At 47.2% G+C, this 19,469-nt stretch overlaps 1 protein-coding gene across 11 annotated transcripts in view; it reads left to right on the top strand.

Moving 5' to 3' along the window:
* The window catches only part of dysf (dysferlin, limb girdle muscular dystrophy 2B (autosomal recessive)), a 54,610-nt gene that overhangs the window by 21,224 nt on the left and 13,917 nt on the right, over positions 1-19,469 (top strand). For 4 of the 11 annotated variants that reach the window (XM_035605239.2, XM_035605210.2, XM_035605187.2 and 1 more), the window contains 6 exons: positions 3,898-4,090; positions 4,191-4,264; positions 9,969-10,028; positions 14,168-14,179; positions 15,625-15,723; positions 19,237-19,365. In XM_035605239.2, coding sequence (XP_035461132.2) covers positions 3,898-4,090; positions 4,191-4,264; positions 9,969-10,028; positions 14,168-14,179; positions 15,625-15,723; positions 19,237-19,365 — 567 coding nt within the window. The remainder of the gene's footprint in view (positions 1-3,897; positions 4,091-4,190; positions 4,265-9,968; positions 10,029-14,167; positions 14,180-15,624; positions 15,724-19,236; positions 19,366-19,469) is intronic. The other 7 variants (XM_035605255.2, XM_035605196.2, XM_035605262.2 and 4 more) reach the window with 2 other exon arrangements.

The raw sequence follows: 19,469 nt of genomic DNA, 5'->3' as shown, positions 1-19,469 counted from the left end.
ATCATCATCATCATCAGCAGCAGCAGCAGAGCATTGAGGGGAAAAAAACAAACCTCTTCAGTCATTCGTGTTCCCCAGAAGATGAATCCTAATGACATTAACGTTTTTCACTTTTTTCTTGAACTTGAACTGAAGACTTGAAACTCGAAAATGAACCACAAACTCCTCAGGAAAATGTTTACTGACGTTGTGAATCAAGTGAGCAGTAGTCATGTTCTCATAGACTTCTATAGAAACAACCAGTGGAGTCGCCCTCTACTGGTCACTACAGAGAATACAGGTACTTCAGGCTCTGAAGCTATGATCGATACTGAGCGGCAACCGAAAGAAGAACATGGCCATCTGCGCTATGGACAACTCTGTCTTCACACTGAATCACAGTTTTCAAAACTAAAATGGGACCAACAGCAACTCTCCTCCAAATGTGGTGTCGTTGTGTGGACGCCAGGCGCAAACGTAGCAAAACTGAAACGTATTAGATTAGTCAGTTCGAACGAATGCTTCAAAACTTTGGGAGAAAGAAGACGACTCGGCCAAAGTTTCTTTCACTTGATGAGGGGGGCATCTCAGGTGAAGTTCATCAGCTTTTGGATTTCCGACTCCGGGAAGCCCATTCGACCTCTGGTAGCCGTTTCCACTGACTCAAACAGCCACTGGCCTTCTCCGCTTCCAACGGCAGATTGCAGCGAACCACAGGAAGCACAAATTAAGTGCGCTGTGTTTATGTGGCACCCAGAAGACCCGGGCTGCGGTAACCCTCCAAACAGGGAATAGGTCAAGGCTTACTCATGCAAACTGAGGAATGCCACCGCAGGAGCAGATGCTTTGCCGCTGAGCAGCTGGAGGACTGATGTATCGCAACAGCAAATAAACAACTGGAAGTCTGGCTTTTTAGCCTCTTAGCTAGTTACTTATTTTGTGGTCGGAGACATTGTTGGTGGAGAATCCTCGGTGGTTGGATAGTTGGAACCTTGGTGGGGGGGATCAGCGCTCGCCCACAACTCTTTTATACTTTATGTCTTTATTGTCTGAGCTATGTCAGGCGGAAATCTGCGGAGGTCACTGAGAACATTTCTGACGATCCATTCGCATCACATAGTTCGACTGTAAGTCCTCAGATTATCATCGTGCACCTTTAAATCTTTCATCCCATTCCCTTGTTTTCATCATTCCCCCCTCTCCACATACTATAGTTTTATTTTTAAAGTTTTATTTTGATCCTGAACTCAGATCCGTGGAAGTGTTTTGGGGTTCTTGTGGCGACCAGGCAGCGTCCCAAACAAGAGCCAGATGCTGTTGTCGCCGGACAAAACAGAACAATAAAAAACACGGCTGGAAAAAACACTTAGATGTTTGTGCATCTATGCTTTTTTTGTTTTTTATCACAGGGCATTCATTTTTATTTGACGGGACAAATGGTGTCATTCAGGGACGTGAATGAAAATACTCGGAACAGTTTGTCACATTTCTTGACACCTACTTGACTCTGTAGTGGCGTGGATGCCGTCCCGCCATATTTCAAATCTTGCATCCCAGTCCAGGCTAACGAATTATATCATGTCATCCCCTCTTTTTAAGTTGGTAGCAAACAGTTGTGTCTTTACACGTCCAACGGTCTAAACGTTTGGAAATTAACATTTTTAGTCGTTTTTTTGTGTCCCCAGTAATTCCTCTGGGATAAATCTGATTATTTAGCTCCGGCATGAACACCAGGTAGTTGTTGCCTTAAATGAAGATGGACGACGCATCTCCACGTCCTGCCGTTGGAGCCAAAAATTCAAAGGGACTGCTTCCTTCGGAGGACGTGGTCTACACTGCCGACGCAGGACAACCGCCTTCATCGGTCGCATAGACACTTGACGGACGAACCCGAATTAGATGGTCTGGCCACGGTTCAGAGGTTTATCAGCGGCGCGCAACGAATCTTGGGATAGGTTGAGCTGTGAAGGATCCACCTGTTGGATCCTTCTTGCTCGGGATTGGAGGGATGCATTTGTTGGTCGTATTTGAAGGATCTCACGTAATGCGAAATCCGAGTCGCGCCGCTGTGACGCTAATGTCTCGGCCAGCCGCCAGGGGGTGCTATACAGATGTTTTGGCTTCACTTTTGGGAAGCTGTCATGTCGTCCATCTTTATATGCAGTCTACTTGCCATGTTGGTGTTGGTCTGGCTGGACCAAAAAAGCTAAATTTGGGGCCTGAAAAACCAAAACAACGAGCTGAACGATGCCGTAAAGCTGAAGAGTCACCTTTCACATCCGAACAGTCATATGCTCCGTTGCTTATATGAAGGTATTGATTGTAGCAGCTGTAATAAGGTCTTTTTCCTTTACACCTGAACTCGACCCCCCCCGCCCCCCCGGAGTCTTTGATTCAACCATTTATTCTAATCAAGCTAACCACAATATTTACAGGCTGCAACAGTCCATTATTTATTCTCGAAATTGAAAACCGTCCTCTGAGAAGATGTTTCCACTGACTTTACGTCGGCGCAGCTACATTCCACTTAAAGGTTTTCTTGAGAAAATCCAAACTGAAATCCAACTGTGGCGGCGGCTCCACAGACCTTAACGTTAACAGCATTAAGGTCTGAAGTTGATCACCTCTCTGTTTTATTATGACAGCTTTAACTGGAGTATGGAAATATTCACATACTTTCCCCCCTTGAACACAGATCCTGTCTTTGCCCCCTCTGCACTTTAATGCTAACAAGATTAAGGTCCTTCATTGCGTTGACCACCGCGACGCTGCCACCGCCTCGACCGGACTGCGGAAAACATGCACATATATTTTCCCCCCCTTAAAATCCAGTCCAAGCATTTCGACGTTAACGATATTAAGCCGAGTGCGTGAGTGTTCTCGTTTGCCGCGGGAGCATAAGAAAATGTCAAGTGCATAGTTTCCTTGAATGTGACTCTTTGAAGGGTCTGACCACAAAATTTTTTCGCTCTTTCAGTTTACTGTGAGTTTAGGCATCATCAAGACGCACTTAAGCTTTCATTAAAGCCACAGGGGTCAAACTGATTTCAGTTACCTACTCTTTTTTTTTCCTTCCCTCCAGTGTTGTTGGGATGTTGTCTCTAGGTGCAGCTGATGTACAGTCTAACAGTCTGACAATCGCCTCCTGTCGTTCATTAAACATCCACCACACCTCAGCGCTCTGTGAAAGCCACAGAGGTCGAGGGGAGGTCGCTCGCGTCGCTGTCTCGCTATGACAGTCGAGCGTCGAGAGGTTCCTTGCATACGCAGATGCCGCACGAGCTTCCCCCCTGGATGCGTCAGCTGACGCGTACGTTAGCGGCAGCGAGTCGGGGCAGGTCAACGATGTGATGGTCTGTTTGTGTTCTGAAGCGTTTTACCCAAACCGGTCGAGATGCACGAGATATGAGACGCAGGACGACAGCGACAGCTGCTGCAACTGATTGAACTTTTAAAATGTTCCTGTGTTTCTGTACAAAATCTTACATGTTAATTAGGAAAAATTTAAAGGTGCTGTTTGCCAGATAATTTTTTTTTTACTACAAATCGAGCCAGACCGGTCTTTATGCTAAGCTAAGCTAGCTATACCCTTGCTTTACCTTCATACTTAACGTACAGACCATAGAGTGTAAATGAAAATGCACGAAATGACAGCTCCCCAAAAGTGAGGTCAAATCATCTGGATCACCCCCTGGTGGCTGGCTGCAGTATATGTCATAAGCCCCGCCCCCTCCATGTTAGCAGATGGGACAAGGACCAAACTTGGTCAGGTGGGTGTAGTGTCGCCCCCTGATTGGAAGGCGTGACCAATCAACTACAGACATGCAGGTGGCGTAACCAATTAGGAGTTAGGTGTCAGGAGGTTTACCTTCTTCTTCTTCTGCTTCTTCTTCTTCTTCTTCTTCACTCGTTCCACAGAGACTTCCTCGTGAGGCGCTCTACATGCCGCCGATCGTCATCAAAGTCATCGACAACCGGCAGTTCGGCAGGAAGCCGGTGGTCGGCCAGTGCACCATCCGGTCGCTGGAGGAGTTCCGGTGCAGCCCGGAGGAGGAGCGCGTGGCGATGGAGGAGGACGGGGAGCAGGAAGGAGGCGAGGGCGGATGGAGACGTAAGACGTGGAGAGAGAACATGGATGGATGATTGTGGACATTGTCTCACTAGCAGAAGAGTCTGACTGATCATCACCAACGTGTCTCTGTGCCGTGTAGGTGAGACGCCACGGTTCACCTCTGGGGACGTGTTCGTCGACATGGACGACGAGGAGCCGCTGGTGCAAGACCAGGTAAAGTACATAGTCACATGAGGTGGACCCGACCTCCGGGTGAGTCTCCATGTTTCTACGTCGTGTTGAATACGGTTGTTCAACTACACGGTCCAGAATACGTCGCTTTCGCGTTGAATTTTCAGATGCTGCTGAAAACTGGAAATGGAATCAGCGGTGCGCCGCCATAAAGTGTCCCCTGTCGGTCGTTCAGTTGGTTGCGGTTTGCAACTTATACCAACAGATAACAGAAAATTACAAGAATTACACACTGGGGGGCTTTTAAACTTTATCAAACTTTCAGCCCTTTTATCGTAAAGTTGCAACATGCAGTCATCAACCTCTGCAGTAAAATATTAGAGATGTTTGTCATTTTCAGAAGTGAAGCAGCAAAAAACTCAATTGAAAGTTATAATCCTCAACAAACACTTCCTGTTTCTGCTTCACAATAAAAACCTCCTGTGGTTGTTCGCCAGGGGGAAGGCTTTTAATTTGAATGAATAAAAAATGGGATTCCAAAGATTCCAATCAATCTCTCAACAAATCCTCTGAGAGAGAGGAAACAGTACAGTTTCATAATAATCAATACATTAAAAAAACAAACAGTCGACAGTAACTAAACCGAGGTGAGGCCGATGTTTTATCAATAATCAAAAGACGCTGCCACAGATGTCGCATAAAGAAACGTTTTTAAACTGCAGCTGAACGTTTGTTTTTCGGTTCCTCTCAGTTGAAGAAACGTCTGTGAGCGGCTTTAATAACCAGTGATCCACTGAGTTTCCTAACGCACGTACGAGGAGTGTGTGTGTGTGTGTGTGTGTGTGTGTGTGTGTGTGTGTGTGTGTGTGTGTGTGTAAATGTGTCCCCTTTTTTCAGGCGTGTAAAGGGCAAGTATGAAACTTGACGAAATTGGTGACGAGCGCGAGTCTCGCGGTCGCCGCGGCAACCACCGACCGCAGAGACGGTTGCCATGTCATCATGTCAGCACATGTTTATTTATGCTGCCGTACTGTACCACTAAACACGCACACACACACACACACACACACACACACACTGCTGTGGTTTATTAAATGGTGTGTGAGTTTGTGTGTGTGTGTGTGTGTGTGTGTGTGTGTGTGTGTGTAGAGCACTGTATAGAATCAGGAGACAACATAATTTGGTCTTATTGGTTTGGCAGAATAACATGAAGCTGTCATAAATAATACACACACACACACACACACACACACACACACACACACACACACACACACACACACACACTCACACACACCGCAGCCATTAAGTGATCGTGTTTGTACCAAGCAGAAGTGAAAGGAGCTGGAGAGGTTCAGGAACCAAGTCCAGAGAACAACAAACTCGTTCTGGTGTTTCTCCTGTCGCTGGTGACCAGAAACACAACGAGCAGAAGAGACACCACATCACTGTGGTCGGAGTCGTGACCCTCTCTCCTCTTTTTAAATATTCTATACGATGTTCTCTTTATGAAACTCTGCGACAACGTTCAGGGCCTCGATCCGTGGGAGCGAGCCGACGAGTGTCTGAAGACGGTTTCCATTCACAACGTCATACCGTGAGTGAAGCAGTGAATCAGTCGAACTGATATAACTGCTCCGGTCTCGACCATCGCTCCTGTGCCACGCTCCTCGCCAGGTTAGAGAAACTGGAACGGTGTCGGGACAGTTTCCCGAACCTATTCCAGGGAGGCTGTACGTGACAACGCAGTCTTATCTGCGAATGTTGCTCCGCACACCTTCTCCTGCCAGATGCGAGAGTCCGGCAGGACAATCTGCGGGACAATTATCAGCGAGCGAGTGGGAGTGTCGAGGACGCAAAAACTCCTGCTGCGGAGTCACCGTCATGTCCCGCCCCCTGCCGCTCTTCACCGACGCCAAAGAATGCTCCGGAATTTTATTTTATCCGTCCAGTAGGTTTTCTCTGAGAAATCCTGCTGACGAACAAACCAACAATCAAACGGACGGGGGTGAAAACATAACCTCCTCGCACAGGAGGCAATAATAGTGACATGTATTCTGAACTGTAATTATGTCAAAAAGAAAAAAGAAAAGGACGACCGCCTCTTAATGAATCCGCAGCGACAGCGCCGCATTCCTCGGAAAATGTTCTGCAGTAACGTTTTGAAGTGCTCGGGATTTTGAAGTTAATGTGCTGCAACGTGGAAAACCGCCGGAATCGTCTCTTTGAAGAATAATGAAGTTACGTTCAAGAGACGTCGCTGAATCTGAGGACGACTGGGGATTCTTTTGGGAAGGAATTCCAAACTCGTGATTCCCGTCGGCCTTCTTCTTCTCCTCCATTTCCCCCTCCTCTCGTCTTTTACCTCCTTTCTCTTCCCTCTTTCTAACTCCTTCTTCCCCTCTCCTCTTCTTCCCTCTCTCTTCTCCTCCTTCCTCACCCTTTCTTCTTCCTCCTCTTCCTCCCTTCCCCCCCTCCTCCCCTCCTCTCCTCTTCTTCCCTCTCTCTTCTCCTCCTTCCTCACCCTTTCTTCTTCCTCCTCTTCCTCCCTTCCCCCCCTCCTCCCCTCCTCTCCTCTTCTTCCCTCTCTCTTCTCCTCCTTCCTCACCCTTTCTTCTTCCTCCTCTTCCTCCCCTCCTCTCCTCCTTCCTCACCCTTTCTTCTTCCTCCTCTTCCTCCCCTCCTCGTCTCCTCTCCTCTTCTTCCCTCTCTCCTCTCCTCCTTCCTCACCCTTTCTTCTTCCTCCTCTTCCTCCCCTCCTCCCCTCCTCTCCTTCTTCTCGACCTATTCTTCCTCTTCTGTCCTTTTCTTCTTTCCTCTCCTTCACCCCGTCGTTTCTTTGTACCCTCGCCTCATCTCCTCCTCTCGTCCGGTCGTTTCTGCTCCTCCTTCCTTTCCTCTCATCCCTCTCTCCTTCACTCATTATCCTCTTTTTTCCTTCTCTCCTTCCTCTGTCCTCTTCTACTGTCTTCTGTCACGTCACTGTCTCCCCTCTTCTTTCCTCTCCTCCTCTTCCAACGTAACCTACTTGCATTCCGTCAACTCTCCCTCCTTCAGTCCCTTCATCGCTCACTCGTCCTCATTCTCTCTTTCCGTCCTTCTTTCCTTCCTGCCCTGCTTCTGTCCTTCCTCACACTCTTTCTCTTATGTGGGGTTCCTTCTCTCCATTCTTATTTCAATGCACAGGTTCCTTGCCTCCTCCTTCCTCCTTTCCTTCCTTCTGCTGCCACTCTTTCCTCTATGCACATCTCATTATAGGCTTCTTCCTTCCTCTCCATCCTTTCATCCCCCTTTCATTCCTTCCTTAATTGTCACTGTCAGATTCCTCCTCTTGCACAACTGTTCACATCCCACTTCTCCTACTCCTCCTTTCGTTCCCTCTTTCCTCTTTCTCTTCGCTTCTCCCTTGTGTCCTTCTTTCCTTCATCTCTCCCTCTTCATCACATCTCCGCCTCTCCCTTGTTTCTGCACACTTCCTTTCCTTTCACTTAAACCCTTTTTCAATCACGCCTTTTTCTTTTCTCCTTCCTCCTTCCTTCATTCCTCTCCACTTATCTTTACGTCGTTACCTCTTCTTCCATTCTCTCCCTCTCTCTCTCACCTCCTCTTCACCTCCACCACCATCCGTCTCTTTCTCACGTTCCACTCTTCAGTTCCCTCCCAGCCCCTCAGTTCCTTCTCTCGTGCCTTCTCTCCGTCTCCATCTGTCGAGCTCTCGGTTGCTTTAATGTGGGGCCTCATTAAAGGGCATCCCCACGTTCTTCTCCTCTTTCTGTCTTTCTCTCTCTCTCTCTCTCTCTCTCAATTGTTGTGGTTCATCAGCCACTCTTCCTCTCCCTGATCCCTCCATCAACTTTAAAGCCTCTCTGGTCTTTTCCTGTCCTTTAATTTCTTTATGTGTGTCCACTTTGTTGTCCCATAACCCACAGGCGCCAAAACAGCTCCCACACACACACACACACACACACACACACACACACACACACACACACACACACATGCACACACGTAATTGGTGTGTAAGTCCAAATGTAGTGTTTTAAATCAAAAACATTGATTTTATCAAGTTAAGAGGTCAAACCCTCCCTCTCTCTCTCTCTCTCTCTCATACACACACACACACACACACACACACACACACAATTGTCCCAGGGAAATCTGAGAGTCCAAAAATCTACAGTATGAGCTAAAAGCTCATTTTCCTCAGTGTGTGTGTGTGTGTGTGTGTGTGTGTGTGTGTGTGTGTGTGTGTGTGTGTGTGTGACAGTATCTCTGTGTGTGTGTGTGTGTGTGTGTGTGTGTGTGTGTGTGTGTGTGTGTGTGTGTGTGTGTGTGTGTGTGTGTATGTGTGTGTGTGTGTGTGTGTGTGTGTGTGTGTGTGAGTGACATGAGTACACACGGGGGCTGTTGAAATCCACGCACACCCTGACATTACCAAGTCAATGCATTAAAAATGCTTTGGCATGAAAACAACAGCAGCAGTAGTCGTTTGAATTTGAAGAGCAACATTTCATCTACAGGCCTCAACAAGAAGCAGCTTCTTTTCTTTTAACTCAAAGAATAAAAAGTCACTGTCTAAGTGTAAATTTAACTTTTCTGATTTTGGTTCAACGTTTAAAAGCGAAACTACAGCGTTTTAGTATTTCACAGACTAAACAATAATAAATAGATGGTGCAGCAGGAGCCGAGATATCCTGACTTTTGGTCCCAAGTACTGGTCAAGTTGGAAAAAACATTTCCCATCATGCAACCAGTATCTTTTCAAATCTTTCTTTACGGTTTGACAAAGGCTCTCAGGTACAAACGTTTAGTTCCTAAGGAATAAACCGGTTGTGCAATGTTGTTTTTGGAATTAAACAAATACGATGTAGCTCATTATTTAATGAGCTTTGCAGTATTTCTTTTTTACCTCGTATTGAGCCATGCAAACTGCGTCCCACTGTTTTCCATCTGTATGTTAGCCTCAGGTAACCGGCTGTAGCTTCACAATTAACAGTCAGATATGAGCGCCGATGTTTTTCTCACAAACTACTTCCATTTCATTTTGAGGATTTTATGACAAATAAACCATTTTGGACCACTTGATTATCTTCTGAGATATTTCCAGGATAAGATTCTTGTGTTGGATTGTTCTAGTTCTATTCCTCAGTGAACTTCGAGAGTGGATTTACTGCAGTAAAAAGAGAAAAGATTCACCTAAGAGAGTCTTTGACGTGTGGTTAAACGTCTCCAACAATGGAGTTCCTTCAGCAGACGCTCTTTTTGTTCCCTTGGCCCCCGTCGTGTGCGTTCACGCTGCGGTGCGGCCTCGTCCTCGCCCTCCCTCCCTCCCCGACGTCCCCCCATGTGCTCAGCTGCTCCGTGACCTCATGTAAACACGTGGTCGTTCCGATCCCGGGGCTCCGACGCGCCCGATCAGCGTTGACCGACCGCTGCTGTCTGCACCTCGCCGAGCGGGACAGACGCATGGCGTCACGTCACACTCGGGGGGTTTTTCCCCCCCGTCTCTCACAAAGTTGGATTAATCGTTGCAGGAAAACACGCTGGTGACGTTTCCGTGTGTTTGAGTCACTAATATCTCTGGTCATGTTCATATATTGTGTCTAATGATGTGTTTTTATTCTACTTTGTGACTGATGAGCTGCTACAGTCGTTCATTGTCTAATCTAACCGGCTAACCTGAGAGTGTGTGTGTGTGTGTGTGTGTGTGTGTGTGTGTGTGTTTTTCTATGTGTGTGTCTCATAGTTTGCAGATGGAGCCAGTTCCGCTATCATTAACCTTTCAGCCTCTAGCTCCAGCCTCCATGTAGGTAACACACTCATCTGCTGACTCACTCCACTCCTTCATGTTCAAACACTCTTTTCCATCCACCTGCATCTTAATCCCCGTTTTTTTTATCACCATCCGTTAAATTTACTTACTTGGTCCTGATTATTTTTTGCCCTCTTACAGTTCTGTGCACGTTGGCAACAAGCGGATAACACAACACACTTTTTCTGTGGTTTTAGATCGTAGCTACGGAGGCGCTGAAGTGCAAATCACAACGGCAAAGAGGAAAACATGATGGCAAATCAGAAAAGCACAACGGCATGATCAGAAATCTCAACAACAAATCAAAAAACTGAAAAACACAACAGTAAATCAAAAAACACAACGGCAAAACCAAAAAACACAACAGTAAATCAAAAAACACAACAGTAAATCAAAAAACACAACGGTAAATCAAAAAACACAACAGTAAATCAAAAAACACAACAGTAAATCAAAAAACACAACAGTAAATCAAAAAACACAACGGTAAATCAAACAACTTCCGGATGAAGCGTAAACACACATTGATTTGTTGTCGTGTTTTGTGACTGCACCTCAGGGCCTCCGTACTGACCCCCTGTTCTCCATGCAGACGGTTCCTCCTCCTGTGACGAGCTGCAGGCAGACAGGAAGCAGCGGCGTGCTGCGCCTGCGAGGCCGTCGACAGTAGCAGAGATCTACTTTCAGAGGGAAATCCCTTTAATTAATGAGGTTTATTTTGAGTGGGACGCTGATGGTTGACTCTGGCTGCAGGCAGATGAGGAGGGTTCTTTAGCCCTCGGATAAATCAAGGAACTTTCCTTTTTTTTTTTTTTTCTTTTACACATTTCGCTTCCGTGGTCTCGGCGTTGGAAAAATACTTTCTACTCAAGAAATCAGCGTTTCGCAGAGCGACACCGTCGAGCCGTGCGGTTGCGAGCAGAAATCCGATGCCAGATTTGCTACATTCTTCCATTTTTATTTATCTAAGCCAGGTCAAATTTGAAGACTTTAGCTTGACCCGGACCAGACTGCGCACATAAACACACGCATCCAGTCGGGGCGCTCCGAGGCCTCGGCGCTCGACAGTAATTGGGGATGATTCCTTTTCTCTCCAAACAAAGATATTTGTTTTATTAAGGGTCAGATATTGAAACCAGTCAAATTAAAGGCTCGGCTTCCCGTCTGGCCGGGGCCAAAGTCAACAGGGCTGCTATAGATCCGCTATACCACAAGTCTCTGTGAGCAGACAGTTACTAGAGGCCGATGGATGAACGAGAGACGGCTCGGGGGAAGAGGAGGGGAAAGGGACGAGAAGAGAAGCAGAGGGGAATGAAAAAGAGGGGGAGGGCTAATATCTTGTGGCACCAGAAAAAGAAAACGCTCTCTCTCTCATGTGCTATGAATCCTGGCTTCTTAATCTCCCCACAATAAAAAAAGAAAAAAAGAAAAGCAGGTCATGGGCATGTATATATATATATATATGTGAATATATATATATATATATATGTATATGTATATATGTGTCTGATGATTACCAGATCACTGCAGCGGCGTGTGCCCTCAGCCGTGTGCCTTCCAGGGGCGGATCAGTCAGATCCGGTTTCGCAGTTTGGAAGTTTCTATACAAAGATCCGTACGCCGCTCCTCCGAACCCCCCCGTCGGGCCCAGATCCAACTGAGATCACGCGTCGCTCCGACGGAGAACGAACATCCGTCCTCGATGACACAGTCCAGTTTGTCACGGACCAAACCCGACCTCCCCTCTGTTCTCGCGTCGCTTTCATCCTTCAATCAAACTTTTACGGCCCTGTAATGATGAGATGTCAGAATAACTTACCAAATCGTTATTGTTCATTCAAATGGGTCCGTGCTGTTATGAGCCGCTCGGCCCGCGGATGAATGAAAACCGTTGGGACCTGCTACACGTTCAAAATATGGCTAAGAACACCTGTAAAACTTCCACCTCGTTACTAAAGTTTGGTTTCAGTATGAAGGAAAAATCATTTTCTTAAATGTGATCTGGTTTCTCTGCTCCTCTGTGACAGTGAACTGAATATCTTTGGTGTGTGGACAAAACAAAACCTCATCTTGGTGGTTTTGGGAAACACGAGCGACATTTTTCACCATTTTATGACATTCAATGAACCAAAACAACCAAGAAAAAAGAAGATAACTGGTTTATGCTAGAATATTTGGATCATATGAACCGCCGCATGTCCACACGAGAAGCCGGCGATACACGTCATTCATATTCCATGACACATCCCTGATGATCGCTCCTAACCTCAGAGGTTAGGAGGTCGGTGATAGGCTGGGGACTGGAGAGAAGTGACCAATCACTGAGGTGGGGGAGCATCAGTTCCCCAACCGTTCCCGCCTCCAAAGTCTCAGAACTCAACCTAAACGAAATTAACGCCACACTGGACTGATCTTTATTTTACGTGGAAGCCCCTGTGGCCCCCTCCTGCTGCGGCTCTGACCCCTGACCCCTGACCTCTGACCCTGCTGCCGAAGGGCACAGAGAGCGTTTTACGAAGCAGCTCAGAGCCTCTGGTGTAAATCCAGCCTCTCTCTCTTCTTGGCAGTGCCAGTCTCGGTCTGGTTAGACTGGCTTTTCCCTGCAGGGCGTAATGATGGGTTCTAAACCACACTGACACCCTGAACAGACCGCTGCAGCCCGCGTGTGTGTGTGTGTGTGATCTCTTGACTGTATGCTCGATACATGTCGCCGTCTGGAACGCTCCACCAGCCTTAATCTGTCTGAATTAGGAGTCGTAGACTCAGAGTTTACACACCCTGGCACACACACACACACACACACACACACACACAGAGAGGGTTTCTGGCGCCCCTGTCATCACTGCTTGGCACCGTCTGCACACAGAGGACGCATTAACACACACCAGACACTTCACGCCTCAGACACTGAGCGCCGTGTGTGTGTGTGTGTGTGTGTGTCATGTCTTCGTGAAACGCCACGTGTTGCCCTTTTCCATGCCATGCTGCCACTTTGGAAAAATTAGGAATTCCGTAGTCGCTGCCTCCGTCAGTGTGTGTGTGTCTCGTAAGTCTGTGGGAAGTAGGAGAAAGGGGATTCCACACCAGCCCGGTGCCATAAGAGCACTTTTGTTCTGCATTTATGTGCCTACACATGCACACACGCGCACACACACACTCACGCATGCACACGCACACAAAGGAAAAAGCGGTGAATGCGTCACAAGTGTGTTTTAAGCTCCAGTGCTCCTCAGAGGGTTGAAGGTTGCAGGGCGGAGACGGGTCGGACTGTTAGTGTGTATGTGTGTGTGTGTGTGTGTGTGTGTGTGTGTGTGTGTGTGTGTGTGTGTGCATGGGTGTGTGAGCATGGGTGTGTGAGCATCGGTGTGTGTGTGTGTGTGTGTGTGTGTGTGGGTGTGTGGGTGTGGGTGAAGGAGCAGGCTGGTGGTTTGATCTGTCCCCTTGGCATTCTCCATCTTTGTAGTTGTCGGTTCCTCGCTGTGTCAGGGCCAATGGGCTGCCGACAAAACACACACACACACACACACACACACACACTCTGCTGATTGTTGCCAATGTGAACAGGCTTTAAGTAAATGTGATGGATGGTGCTGCTTCACACTTGAGAAAATAAAAGCTTTGATAAAAACTAATAAGAGGGTTTCATCCAGAGATGTTATGTCCCCCCCCCCCGAACAATAACCATATTATATAAAATAAAACGACTTGTATCCAAACCACAGAAGTAAAAAAAAAAACATCAGTCAACATTTCAAAAACAAAGACATTTTATCCTCCACAACAGAGCGACACTGTGAGAAGTCGGCCTCACACATGACTCATCGCCCTGAGAGTCAGACTCCGCTCTCTGGTGCCAGCAGTCGCTCTGTCATACGGGGGGTTTCACTTCGTTTTCATTTATTCATTTCATTCCTAAACGGCATACGTTGCATTTTAGGGAAACGAAAACCCCCTTAACGTAAAAAAAGAACGTGTTGAAAAGCTCCTTAATATGATATTTCAGTGTGTGTGTGTGTGTGTGTGTGTGTGTGTGTGTGTGTGCGCGTGCGTGTGTGTGTGTGTGCGCGCGAGCATGAACACGATGAAATGTAACTTCTGTCTCGCTTGTCTTTTCACCTTACCGTGGACACGAGGTGGCACAGTGGGTAAGTGTGTGAGCAGATTTGTCTTGACCGTATGAGATGATGTGTATTAATATGTGCTCATGTAATCCACCGAAAGGGAGTCAGGCGGTGGAGCGGGTTGGCCACTGGGTTCCTGGGTTCAATCCCCGTCTCCCCTGAATCCGTGTTGCGTTTTAGTACCAACTAAAGTATTTGGATGTTGATCAACTGGTCCCAACTGGTTTTATAGTCTGAAAGCTTCATATATACAGTATCTAACTTGAGCACCACCGACTCGTCGCGTTAGTCTTTTGACGTGGAGGAAACCTAAAGAATAAAACTTAAGTACGTATGTGAATCAACTCTTTATTTTTTATTCAGTTCCTTCGCTCTTAAAAGAATTACGTACACACTCTTGTTCTTTTGCCTTTTCTTCCATTTTCCAATTTTATTTTGCTCCAAATAAGTAAAACGTTTTATGGTAACGATTCATCTCGTCGCTTATTGTCTTGGTTCCAGACTTCAAGCTCTATTTTTTTTTTTTTTTTTTGAAACGTCAATGGAGAAAATGAATGAATTCACAGGAAATTCACTTCCTGAACCGGAGCCGGTCTAAGAAGTGGGCGGTCACTGTGGTGCATGGTGGTGCAGGTCACCACGAATTATTAGATGTGTTGTGAAACACAAAGATATTTTTCTGTTCTTGGTGAAACTGTAGCGGGTCCGAGGACGTCAGGTGAGCGGGCGGTCCGTCATCACGCCCCGTGACCTTTCCAGCAGAGTTGACTAGTTCAGAACACAGATGGGAAAGAGCGGCAGGATTCTCCTCATTCATATTTAATACATACATTTTTCTCCTGGTGTCGCTGTTGGGTTTTGTCCAACTTTGTGCATGTTTCCATCCCGACGTCGGCCCGTTTCCATTGCCTCAGATTGCCCGTGTACGCTGACCTTAATGCCACGGAGCCGCCAGAGGACGTTTTGTTTTTATACGTGTGTTGACGTGACTTGGCCAAGATCACGCCGCGATGATGCGATCATTTGTGGGGGGGGGGGGGGCATGAAAAGCCGAGTTAGTTCTGAGCCGAGCTGCTCCACGAAGGGCAGAGCCAGGCCATGTGTTTTGAAGGTCAAAGGTCATTAATGGAGTTAAGATGTCAAACCCAGTCAGTGATGTAGAATCTATTTTAGTGTTTTAGGAAAAAGTACATAAGCTATGAAATTAATTTTCCCAATTATAACCTAAGAGGTGGAGACGAATCCAATGCAAACATTTTAAAAAGTTTGAGGTTCAAAAGAAAAAAAATGAAACACTTTGGCTCAATTTGAATTTGAGAAAAAACATTAAGCAAATGTCGTGAGTTCTGTCCTGAACTTTTCTTTCAGTCGTCTGCACCTTCATTTACTTTGAATGCTTCTTACTGCACATGTCACCACATCCAGCTGCTCCACCTCTGACCTCTGACCTCTGACCATGTGACCAACAGGAAGAAGACTTCATGGACTGGTGGAGCAAGTTCTACGCCTCGACCGGAGAGATGAACAAGTGCGGGACGTACGTGGAGAGAGGCTTCGACACGCTGAAGGTAAGTGTGTGTGTGTTCACGTAGTAAGATTATACTATTAATACATGTTTTATTTGAAAAAAGCACCATGAAAGAACTGCAAATAGCTAAATAGACGCTAATAGCTAACGATGCTCGTATCCGAGGATATGGGATGTTTTCCACCCGCTGTTTTTGAAGTTTGTTCATCTCCTGGAGAAGATGGAGACGGTGAGAAGATGTTTTCTTCCACCGTCCTAAAATATTTAGCTCCTTTCCCCCAAAGTCACCACGTAAATCACATTGTTGCCGTCCTGCCAGTTCCTTCTGTCAGTCCGTCCCTCATCACCCTCCTCCTCTCTTCTCATGCCCCGTCCTCGCAAGCCTTGACGTTCCTTCCCCCCTTTTTTTTTTCTCCGAGCGACTCCGATGACTCATCCGCGGTGAATTCGCCTCGGGAACGCCGTCGCCGGCGTCTGTCTTTTGGTCCTCGTCATTTCGAGAGTTTCAAGAGCCGCCGTCCCGGGAGCCGCCGCCCCCAACTCCCCCCGCCATCGCCCACGCCGTCTTCAACCCTTGTCCCGATTCTCTCGGCCCCAACAGTGACCTTTCCTCCCGCCGGGCTCTCAGAGCGCACGTCACTCGTGTTGTCCGATGCCCAAACAAATGACTAATCGTGTCAGAATCTGGCCATTTCTTTTCTTAATGACTCTCGATTTAGACCTGTAACTTCTCCCTTGGAGCTTTAACTCTGACACTCATGTTGTTTTTACATGTCCTTTCCCTTTGATGCGTTCTCTGCACGTATCCTCGCGCACAAGAGGCAGAACCCTCTCGTTCAAAAAGGTTTGCGGTGGACCGAATAAATCAGCCGATCAATTTTGGAGGCAGTAAAACGCGGAGCCAAGTCGTATTCGAAAATCACCCTCTAACGACCAGCCATGTTCCAGAAAGGCCGTGTCATTCGTTTCTCCGGCTCCTTCTTTAGATGCGCACATTAAACTGTGGCTGCAGCTAAATGACACAGCAGAGAACAATAACTCCGTGCCCCCATAGCCACGACCTCTGAAAGGCCCTTTTCCATTTTTCTAGCGGTTGTATTTATTTATTTTCTTTGGTCCAGGGAAGCTTATTAAATGGTTTCACCCTGAACCCATGGAAACACTTCTAAGTCGCCTTCGGAGGAGTTGGGTTTTTCTTATTTGCGACATTTCAAGACGTTGCTCGAAATCCACCGTGACAGGCGAATGGAAACTAGTGAACTGACCAACGAGCCGCTGGCTCCATCGTCGCACAGCGCCTCTCCTCCTCCTCCCGTCCCCCTTCTTTCCTCCGACAAACCCTTTGCACTGATCCGCTACCGTGGACGGGGGAATGAGCCCCTGTTTCCAACCTTTCCCAGCACCTTTACCTTCCTCTGACCCCACCTCCGTTCCCTTCCCGTCGCTCCCTCCCTCTGCCCTTTGACGCTCTCTGGGTCGCTCCTCGTCGGCTGACACACAGTTTCCAGCCTCGCTCCGACGCCGGGCGAACTGGGTTGTTGCCTCCTCGCCCCCTTTCTCTTTGTGTTCCTGTGTCCGTCCACCGTGGAGGTCCATAAAAAAATGATTTAAATAAAAAGTCTGACAAGGTAGAAGACTTTCCAAATGTTTTACACCTCATATTTTGAGGACGATGTGCACAGTTCTGGACACGACCCCTGGTCGACCTTGAACCAGAATCAGGACTCAGGACGCCTCTCCCCTTCCTCGCTGGGCCCGGACCTCCGCACTTCTCACTTTGGTCCGTGTGAAAGGGTTCCTCGGACCACGGATCAAACTGAACCATGGTCCGGTGCATTAGCAGCGTGGAAGCCGTTTCCTTGGGATGGGTCAGAGTTTCGGACCAATTACAGGAAGTTGAGGCAGCGAGCTGTCGAAGAAGAAGAAGAAACAGTGTAAGAACGAGCCTCCATCCCCGACTATGATCTCAAACAGACATAAATTCAGATGGACAACGCTTCTCATGTCGTCCACTTCATGTTTTACATTTTTTTGCAGATTTCCCAGGGAATAATTCATGGTTCTTGACATTGAGAGGAATTATTGTAGTTGAGGCGGTTATTGCCTTACAATCTTCCATGTATCATGTACCAGCGCGACAACCGCTCGTTCTCCCTCGACACTGGGTTTGGTGCCGGGACTCGTTCCCAGACTCTCTCTCTTTTGGTTTACATCATCCCCCCTTCATCACTCTTTTCTCCCAAACCCCCCGGTGTCCTCGCCCTGCTTCCCCGACTCTGTCACCGCCCTCCGCCCCAAGTCGTGCACCATACGCCCTCCTCACCCTCCTCCTCCTCCCTCGTCGTCCTCCTCATCTCCCGCGTCGCTCTTTCCTAACTAACCTCTTTGTTTCTTAATTATGACAGTAGAGGAAAAGCATCTCGTTGCTTTCGTAACCCTTCCCCTCCATTGTATAAGAAATGACAAACGACACTGCAAAATGAAGTGTCGTCGAATGAAGCGATGCCGCTCCACCTACATGAGAAGTCATTCTGAAGTCCAACACAGAAAAACATGATAAATCTCAGGCACGTTCTGACCTTTTCTGACAAGCGCTGAAAATACGCTCGCTGGCTGAACACACTTTCCTAATATTCGTGATATTTTTGTCCTTCTCTTTATTCCATCTCAACCTTTACCTCTAATCCCTTCTCTTGATGTTCATCCACTCCTCTTCCTCCTCCTCCTCCTCCTCCTCCTCCTCCTCCACAGCACAGTAGTGAACCGCTGTTTCCAGCTTGTTTTCTAACAGTTTGCCTTTTCAGCGAGTCGCCGCAGAGCTGTCACACAACGATGATAGGGAAAGAGTGTGTGTGTGTGTGTGTGTGTGTGTGTGTGTGTCTGTGTGTGTGTGTGTGTGTGTGTGTGTGTGTGTGTGATATAAACAAACTAATGAAAACAAATGAATCTTTTTGTGCTTTTGACACATAGAAGCCCCTGCCCTGGTACACTATGTATACACACACACACACACACACACACACACACACACACACACACACACACAGTCTCTGTGCCAGCCCCTGCAGAGCGAGTGTAATATAGTGTTGAGTAGCTTTTTGGCTGCGGTGTAAATCCAATACCAGTGGAATTACATTGGACAACGCTCAGCGATGATGCCATATAGAATAAAGTGTGTGTGTTAGTGTCTGTGTGTGTGTGTGTGTGTGTCTGTGTGTGTGTGTGTGTGTGTGTGTGTGTGTGTGTGGTAATGAATAAGTTGCAGAAAGCCCATAAATAAGTTTGTACGTATGTGAGCTGGTCGTGTACATTAGAACATTCTTTCATTCTTTCCTCTGTCTCTTCTCTCATTTTTCACCTCTTCTTTTTCCTCCCCTTTCTATCGGTCTCTCTTCTTTCCTCTGTCGTCTTCCCTTTCCCCCTCGTCACGACCTTCACCTTCTTCTTTTTCTTCATCTCATCTCTTATCGACCGCCTCTGTCTTCTCTTCCTCTCATTGTGAACGTGAAAGCATCTGGATGAGGAGATGTGATGAACTCCTCCTCTTCCTCAGGTGTTTGAGCGGGAGATAGAGAAGGTGGAGGGATTGGAGGGTCTCTCTGACTTCTGTCAGACCTTCAAGTTGTACAGAGGAAAGACTCAGGACCAAGGAGAAGATCCGTCCGTCGTGGGAGAGTTCAAGGTGAACGTTTTGTCATATGTTCTGTTTTATGTTCCATTTGAGTTCCTTCTCGTTTTGTCCCAAACTGATGTCGTGTTGATCTCTTTTACATCCTGGTCTGTTTT

This window comes from Scophthalmus maximus, chromosome 12 (genome assembly GCF_022379125.1).
Source record: "Scophthalmus maximus strain ysfricsl-2021 chromosome 12, ASM2237912v1, whole genome shotgun sequence".
NCBI lineage: Eukaryota > Metazoa > Chordata > Actinopteri > Pleuronectiformes > Scophthalmidae > Scophthalmus > Scophthalmus maximus.
This window is presented reverse-complemented; position numbering and strand designations above follow the sequence as displayed.